This window comes from Colobus angolensis, unplaced genomic scaffold (genome assembly GCF_000951035.1).
Source record: "Colobus angolensis palliatus isolate OR3802 unplaced genomic scaffold, Cang.pa_1.0 Scaffold138, whole genome shotgun sequence".
NCBI classification, from domain to species: Eukaryota; Metazoa; Chordata; class Mammalia; order Primates; family Cercopithecidae; genus Colobus; species Colobus angolensis.
This window is the reverse complement of record NW_012114466.1, coordinates 1,345,093-1,353,984: the sequence shown is the minus strand read 5'-3', so window position 1 is coordinate 1,353,984 and position 8,892 is coordinate 1,345,093. Positions and strand designations below refer to the sequence as shown.

At 52.3% G+C, this 8,892-nt stretch overlaps 1 protein-coding gene across 2 annotated transcripts in view; it reads left to right on the top strand.

Annotated features, from left to right (window-relative positions):
• The first annotated feature begins 6 nt into the window (after positions 1-6).
• The window catches only part of TTC38 (tetratricopeptide repeat domain 38), a 26,319-nt gene continuing 17,433 nt past the window's right edge, over positions 7-8,892 (top strand). The window contains exons 1-5 of one of the 2 annotated variants that reach the window (XM_011934751.1): positions 7-96; positions 538-615; positions 3,884-3,965; positions 5,467-5,638; positions 7,126-7,299. In XM_011934751.1, the coding sequence (XP_011790141.1) occupies positions 64-96; positions 538-615; positions 3,884-3,965; positions 5,467-5,638; positions 7,126-7,299 (539 nt within the window). In that variant the 5' untranslated portion in view covers positions 7-63. The remainder of the gene's footprint in view (positions 97-537; positions 616-3,883; positions 3,966-5,466; positions 5,639-7,125; positions 7,300-8,892) is intronic. The other variant, XM_011934752.1, reaches the window with a different exon arrangement.

Below are 8,892 nucleotides of genomic sequence, written 5' to 3'. Positions count from 1 at the left end.
CCCGCCCCCTCCCCGGAAGGCCCGGGTGCCCGCAGCTCCCCGTGGACTCCGACCCGGGGCGACATGGCCGCGTTCTCACCTCTGCGCGACTGCCAGGTACACGGAAGCTGCCCCCGGCCAGGTCCCCCTCGGGCCCCGGGTGTTGGGAGTGGCCTGGTGCTGGCGGAATGGCGGGAGACATGGCCTGGGCGCCGGGCGTAGGGTGAGCCCTGGGCGCACGGGCGCGTCCGCGGCAACACCTGGAAGGGACCCGACGTCCTTCTTGTGGAGTCCCCACTGAGGGAAATAAGGGGCGCCTGTCAGGGCACTCGGGAGACCCCAAGACCTCCTAAAAATCGTAGCTCACTGGGCGTGGCGTGGGACGCAGGGAAGCCCGCAAAGGTGAGGGGCTCCTTGGAATCGGCCCAGGACAGGGAGCCTGAGCCCATCTTGCAGATGAGGAAGGTGGAGGTCAGAGGGGCCAGGTGACTTGTGTGTGTTGAAGTTTGAAGGGCTCCTGGGAAGAAAGCCCTGCTACTCCCTCCTTGCTGTCTGTAGGCCTGGAAGGATGCGAGGCTCCCGCTCTCCACCACAAGCAATGAAGCTTGCAAGCTGTTTGATGCCACGCTGACCCAGGTATGCCTGCCTAGAGAGGCCGCGGCCCCTTCTGTGGAGGAGAAGGTTTTTGTTTGTTTGCTTTTGTTTTTGAGACGGGCTCTCACTCTGTCGCCCAGGCTGGACTTCAGTGGCGCAATCTCGGCTCACTGCAGGCTCCGCCTCCCGGATTCACGCCATTCTCTCGCCTCAGCCTCCTGAGCAGCTGGGACTACAGGCGCCCGCCACCGCGCCCGGCTAATTTTTTGTATTTTTACTAGAAATGGGATTTCACCGTTCACAGGATGGTCTCGTTCTCCTGACCTTGTGATCCGCCCGCCTCGGCCTCCCAAAGTGCTGGGATTACAGGCGTAAGCCACTGTGCCCGGCCTGGGAAGGTTTTTAAATTGGGGAATGCTTTTTAAATTGCACCATGACCTTAGCAATAGATGGCAGTACATCTGTGCACTCTGTACTGGAGGACATGGGAGCGTGGGGACATATCTCTGCCGCCCACAGCGTCCTGAGAGGGCCTCTGCACTCACCCTCCTTCCCCAGGACTCTGAGTGGTGGGTGGACAGCAGTGGGTGCCATGGGGATGTTTTTTGAGGGTGCTGGCCTCCTTGGGCCTCCCCTTGTGGCCTGCTGAGGGTCTGATGCAGGGCTTGGCTACTTAGGACATGGTATCCTGTCCCAGGATGCATCTGTGAATACACCGTCTTCACTTAGGCCGTGCCAAGACCTTCTGCCACATTACCAGTCGTTTCTCTACCCATGAAGGGTCCTATAGTTTTAGAACTAGGAGAAGTCTCAGAAGATCCAACTAGTTTGTTTGACAGGTAGGGGAACGGAGGCTCAGAGAGTTGAACCTACTTGACTTGAAGGTTGTCCATGAATTAGAGGCAGAACCAGGGTGAACCTGGGCCTATCTACACTGATAGAAAACTAAAGCTGGCGTTGGCATGGGCAGTGAGGTTCCTGCATACTGACTTCATCCACATAACATGAGGACCCCGGGAGCTCTTAGAAGCCTACTGGCTGAACAAGAGAGGAATGATGGAATGCTGTGAGCTGCGCCATGGGTGCCCCTCCTGTTCCCAGCCTGCCCTGCTGTTTCCAGCCTGCCCTGCCGAGGGACTCTGCTGTGGGCATCTGAGTTGTTTATTTTCTGTTTGACCTGGCTCACTTGCCCTTCCTGTACCTCGCTGGCCTCTTTAGAGTACTCGATTTGTTTTTTGTTTGAGATGGACTCTTGCCCTCCGGCCCAGGCTGGAGTACAGTGGCACAATCTTGGCTCACTGCAACTTCCGCCTCCCGGGTTCAAGTGACTGTCCTGTCTCAGCTTCCGGAGTAGCTGGGGTTACAGGCACGCGCCACCACACCTGGCTAATTTTTTTGTATATTTAGTAGAGACGGGGTTTCACCATGTTGGTCGGGCTGGTCACAAACTCCTGACCTTGTGATCCCCTGGCCTTGGCCTCCCAAAGTGCTGGGATTACAGGCGTGAGCCACCACGCCCGGCCCCTAGTACTCGATTTGTTACACACCACATCCCCAATCAGTGGTAGCTCATCCTCCCAGCCTGTGCATACTTTGTCCCGTGTATTGGTGTCTCTGTGCTGTCCTGTGTTAGAACTTCGATTCTTTACATCTCTGTGCCAACCCTCCTCTATCTTGTCAAAATGCTTGTGTAGCCTATAGTCCCAGCTACTTGGGAGGCTGAGGCAGGAGGATTGCTTGAGCCCAGGAGGTTGAGGCTGAAGTGAGCTGTGATTGTACCACTGTACTCCAGCCTGGGCAACAGAGTGAACCTCTGTCTCAAAAAAAAAAAAAAGTTGGGCTGGGCGCGGTGACTCACGCCTGTAATCCCAGCACTTTGGGAGGCTGAGGCAGGTGGATCATCTGAGGTCAGGAGTTCGAAACCAGTCTGGCCAACATGGTGAAACCCCATCTGTACTAAAGATACAAAAAAAATTAGCCGGGCATGGTGGTGTGCACCTGTAATCCCAGCTACTTGGGAGGCTGAGGCAGGGGAATTGTTTGAACCAGGGAGGTGGAGGTTGCAGTGAGCCGAGATAGCACCACCGTCCTCCAGCCTGGGCAACAGAGCGAGACTCTGTCCCCCAAAAAAAAAAAAAATTAGCCAGGCGCAGTGTGCACACCTGTAATCCTGGCTACTAAGGAGGCTGAGGGAGGAGAATTGCTTGAACCCTAGAGGCAGAGGTTGCAGTAAGCTAAGATTGTGCCATTGCACTCCAGCCTGGGCGACAGGGCGAGATTCTGTCTCAATTTAAAAAAAAAAAAAAAAAGATAAGTTTTATCTTTCAACTTTTGTGTCTTTCTGACTCTCTAAAATGACTGTTTACTTGACTATTTTTAAAACGAATGAGTAAGAAGCAGGAATGCTCCTGTCGTGACCAACTTCAAGGCTCCTCTTAGGGCGGAAGAAGCCAACGTGTAGCAGGTCACCTGTCAGGAGGAACTTGCCCTTTTTTTTTCTCTTTTCTCTGTCACGCAGGCTGGAGTGCAGTGGCTATATCTCGGCTCACTGCAACCTCCCAGGTTCAGGCGATTCTCTTGCCTCAGCCTCCCAAGTCTCAGCTGCCCAAGTCGCTAGGACTACAGACACGTGCCACCATGCCTGACTAATTTTTGTATTATTTGTAGAGACAGAGTTTCGCCATGTTGGCCAGGCTGGTCTCAAACTCCTGCCCCTCAAGTGATCCACCCACCTCGGTCTTCCAGAGTGTTGGAATTACAGGCGTGAGCCATCGCACCTGGCCAGAACCTGCCTTTTGATGTTTCTTTTTTGGAAATGCAGCATCCCTAGCTCTAGAAAGTGTGCCTCGGGTGATGTGTATTTCATTTCTTCGTATGAAGAAAGTTATCAGCCAGGTTATGCCTTCTTTGGGTTAGAGTCCAGAAAACACTCAGTGTTCTACAAAGAAAAACAAATCTGGATTTATTTTTATTTTTTGGTTTTTGAGACGGAGTCTCTCTGTCATCCAGGCTGGAGTGCAGTGGCACGATCTCGGCTCACTGCAGCCTTGGCCCCCGGGGTTCAAGTGTTTCTCATGCCTCTGCCTACCAAGTGGCTGGGACTACAGGTGTGCACCACCACGCCCCACTAATTTTTGTATTTTTAGTAGAGATGGAGTTTCAGCATGTTGGTCAGGCTAGTCTCGAACTCCTGACCTCAAACCATCTGCCCGCCTTGGCCTCCCGGAGTATGAACCTGGATTTAGAGCCACACCTTTGCTAGAATGATCCAAGGGCTCTGTGAGGACTTGTTTTGCTTTTCCCATTTTAGTATGTAAAATGGACCAATGACAAGAGTCTCGGTGGCATCGAGGGCTGCCTGTCAAAGCTCAAAGCAGCAGATCCGACCTTCGGTGAGTAACACCTTCCCTAGGTGGGGGGGCCCCACTTGACGCAACCAGCCCCTCTCTCTTTCCTTTATCACGGGCACACAGTTGGGATGGGGAAGGCAGGTTGGGTGGCAGTAACCAGGGTGGCATTTGCACAGAGGGAGAGAAGATGACAGCGCCTTTGTATTTGGAAAAACAGTCACTTCCATAAAGATGCCAGGTTCTAATAGGCGTTTTTCTTGCCTTTTCTCTGATTACCATCAATTATTGAATAAAGATGCTGATCTCATTTCTCAGATGATGAAACTGAGGGTTGGCAAGAGTAAGACCGTACTTAAAGCCACCCAGCTGGTGGTTGACAACTGGGATTAGATAAGCTTCCTGAATCCAAGGCCCAGATCCCTGGAACATGAGAGGTGGCTGCTGCAGCCTCCGTCAGGGGACCAGTGAGACCTCATCTAAGTGGCCAGGGTGAGATGGTCACCGATGGGTGACAGAGGCTGGCATCCAGGCAAGCCATATGTACAGCGGGCATGGGAAGCCAGCACAGTGCATTGAAGGTGGGTGGTTCTGGGGTGGAGCAAGGTTCCGGGCCTGGGGGAAGGGCTGATGAGGGGACAGGGTCTTGTCACGGTGGCAGGGACCCCCTTCTCACCCTGCTGCAGCCTGGTCAGATTTAAGGCAGGGGCTTGTAGTGCCCTGGAGAGGAAATACAAGGAAATAACTGGGGGAAAACGGAGAGCCAAACCCAGTTGTGGAGAGCCAGGCGCCAGGGGTGGACTCGGACTCTGAGCAGACCTTGAGCCCTGATCAGGGGCCTTCAACCACCTGAATCATCAGCTGGGCTGGGCTGGGCTGAGCTGGGCTGGGCTGGGCTGGGCTGGGTTGGGCTGGGCTCGACTATCAGAATCACCAGCTGTTTTCCAGGGGCCACATGGGTGGTCCTCGCACTATGGTTGGGTCTTAGGTCCCAGGCCTGAGCCAGTGACCAAGTTCCAAATGCCAATGGACACCCTGGCTCTCCCAGAGTGTGGCCTGGGGGCCTGCACTTCTGCCAGCAAGGCTGCTGCGAGGGCCACAAGGCACACACCCCCACCCTAACTTTTAGCATGTGTGAGCAGCACAGATGGGATCGTGACTTCTGTGCTCCGGGGCCTCCTTGGTCCAGACCATCATGAGCAGCATCCACTGATGCCTCCCGGGAGCCGTGTGCTGGCTGTGTGATAGTGGCCACTGATGAGCCTGCAGGCAGAGGCTAAGTGCTCATCCAGTGAAGGGGAAGGTGCTTTAGACACTGGCACTCAGCACAGTGCCCTCACTAGACAAATATTCAAGGGTGCCTTTAGGCTTGCCATTCCCTCCATGCTTGACAAGCACCGAGGCTGAGTTCTGCAGTCAGCAGGGCCACAGTGCACAGCCTACTGCTGCCTGGCTGGCCCCTCCTGGGACATGGGGTGTCTCTGTGACATATGGAGTCTGGGCTGGGCTGGGCTGAACCACCAGCCGTTCTCTAACCTCCCACCAGCGATGGGCCACGCCATCTCTACTGGCCTGGTACTGATTGGCACTGGAAGCTCTGTGAAGCTGGACAAAGAACTGGACCTGGCTGTGAAGACAATGGTGGAGATTTCAAGAACCCAGCCGCTGACAAGGCGGGAGCAGTTGCACGTGTCTGCAGTAGAGACATTTGCCAAGGGGTGAGGGGCCTCCCTGGGCTGGGAGCTGGCACCCAGAGGCTGTGCTGGGGGAGTGGCAGGGTATCCCTTTCCCGACGCCCTTGGGAGCAGGGCGGGGTGGGAGACTGATTCTCTCCTCGCCTCCTGAGATGCTGTCATGGAAAATCACATCCTCTCTGCTTCCCCATCCTTGGTGGAGTGCTGAGTGAGGAAGCAGTTGGTGAAGATTCCCAACTTAGTGTTGAAAGTAACTTACTTTGGCCGGGCGTGGTGGCTCAAGCCTGTAATCCCAGCACTTTGGGAGGCCGAGACGGGCGGATCACGAGGTCAGGAGATCGAGACCATCCTGGCTAACACGGAGAAACCCCGTCTCTACTAAAAAAATACAAAAAACGAGCCGGGCGAGGTGGCGGGCGCCTGTAGTCCCAGCTACTCAGGAGGCTGAGGCAGGAGAATGGCGTAAACCCGTGGGGCGGAGCTTGCAGTGAGCTGAGATCCTGCCACTGCAATCCAGCCCGGGCGACAGAGTGGGACTCTATCTCAAAAAAAAAAAAAAAGAAAGTAACTTACTTTGTTTCATTAAGTAAATTGTATATTATTTTCCTTACAGAAATAATAGGGTCACACTACAGAAATTACTACGTTAGGGAAGACAGAAGAAAACATGCTTCTTCTGGTGGGAAATAAACAATCAAATCAAATCTTCACCCATATGTTCCTTGCTCTTGCACTGGTTTTCACGTCATCCCCCCGCTGTTCCCGCGCTGGTTCCCTCGTTCTCTGGGACAGCCCCCACGTCTGCTCAGGCAGGCGAGATGCCCTGCAGTTAGATGACCTTAGCGCATTGTGCAGGGCTCAGGGATTCCGAACCCGGAGACTGGGGAGGTGCTGCCTGGTCTTCCTGGTGAGTCATCCCAGGTGTGATTCCACCTCGGAGACTTCCTGCAGGTGTCTGACCGTCTCCAGTGGGATTATCCTCGGCAATTTGTTAAACCAGTTTTTTTTTTTTTTTTCAGTTGAACTAAACAGTAAAATTCCCCACTGGGTTTTCAGTTTTCTGATTCATAACCTAACACAGACATTGATATTTATTTATTTATTTAGACAGAGTTTTGCTCTTGTCACCCAGGCTAGAGTGCAATGGCATGATCTCGGCTCACTGCAACCTCTGCCTGCTGGGTTCAAGCGATTCTCCTGCCTCAGCCTACCAGGTAGCTGGGATTACAGGCACATATCACCACACCTGGCTCATTTTTATATTTTTAGTAGAGATGGGGTTACACCATCTTGGCCAGGCTGGTCTTGAATTCCTGACCCTGTGATCCACCTGCCTTGGCCTCCCAAAGTGCTGGGATTACGGCAGGAGCCACCACGCCCGGCCAGAAACTGGTTTTTAAAAAAACACGTCCATGTAGACCATGACATTGGCGAGAAACGATGCCTCTTACATTCCCCGTGTGGGTGGACTGTGTGTTCAGTGTTGGTGAGAGATCTTTCTTGGTTTCCAGGAACTTCCCGAAAGCCTGTGAACTATGGGAACAGATTCTCCGGGACCACCCAACAGACATGTTGGCCCTGAAATTTTCCCATGATGCTTATTTTTACCTGGGCTGTCAGGAACAGATGCGAGATTCTGTTGCTCGAGTTTACCCCTTCTGGACACCTGACATCCCCCTAAGCAGGTATGTGCCAGCTGGAAATCACATTGTTTCTGTTTCTTAATCTCTCTGTTCTGCCCTAAAAATATGGTGACTCTCTTGGGCCTGTCCTAAAAATAATGGGACCATTGTTGCTATTCTCCTAGTTCCTTAAAGTTCAAAGGCTTCACTTTCTTCATTTGATTTTCATCCCACCTGTGAATGAGGTAGTACCATTATGTATTGGTCAGTATGGGATTGTTTTTGCTGCAGTAACAAACATCCCCTGGTTCTTCTTCCCCAAAGCTTATTATAGCAAAGGTTTACTTTTTACTCATACTACATGGCACCTTAGGAGGGATGAGGGCTCTGCCACCATGTCCCTGTCTGCATCCAGGATCCCAGCTGATGAAGCAGCTGCCCTCTGGACACACCTGTCACTAAGCGGGAAAAGCAAGCTTTCCCGGGGGGGCTTACAGTGGCAATTAAAGGTTTAGAATGAAAAGGATCCCCTGCCACTCCCAAGTCATTGGCCAGAGCTGATCACATGACCTCGCCCAGCCACAGGAGACCAGGAAGTACAGTTCTACCTTGTGCTTGGGAAGAGGAGGAGGCCTGGAATGTGCATGAACAACCCCAGTGACCACCACACAGGAATGACTTCACTGCAGCTTCATTACAGGATAGTTGTGAGGTTCAGAGAGGTTAATAAGCTGTATTATGTAGTCAGCACCCTCCAGAGAAGCCCAGAGAGCTCTGAGACAGAGAGATAAGAGATTTATTTTAAGGAATTGCCTCATGTGAGTGTGAGGGCTGGCAAGTTCAAAATCTGTAGGGCAGGGCAGCAAGCTGGAATTCCTGCAGGAGTCAGCATTAGCCTCGCATCTGGAGGCAGTCTGCAGGCAGAATTTCTTCTTCTAGGGGTCTCAGTCTTTCTCTTGAGACCTTTAACTGATTGGATGAGGCCCACCCACATGGAGGGTAATCGGCTTTACTCAAATCACATCTAGAAATAGCTTCACAGGACTGGGCACAGTGGCTTATGCCTGTAATGCCAGCTCTTTGGGAAGCTGAGGCTGTAGGATTGCTTAAGCCCAGGAGTTCGAGATAAGCTTGGTCAACATGGCAAGACCCTGTCTCTACAAAAAGAAAAAATAAATGAAAAAAGTTAGCCAGGCACGGTGGCATGTCCCTGTAGTTCCAGCTACTCAGGAGGCTGTGACGGGAGGATCTCTTGAGCCCAGGAGTTTGAGGCTGCAGTGAGCTGGCAATCATGCCACTGCACTCGGCCTGGGCAGCAGAGCAAGACTCCGTCTCTAAAAGAATATATATTTCACAGCAACATCTAGACTGGTGTTTGACCAAACAACTGGCACCGTGGCCCAGCCAAATTGACACATAAAAAATTAACCATCACAAGAACCTAGTAGTACCTGTCACACAGTAAGCATACAAGAAATAGCTTAAGTCTTGAGGATTAAATGACCCCAGTAAACACACGATACATATATATATATATATATATTTTAAAGATAACTCTGGAGAAGCCAGTGCTTAAGAACATTGCTTCAATGAATAACAAAAACTAGAATCAATCTGCTTGCACAGTAGTGAAGCTAACATCTTCGTCTCAAACAG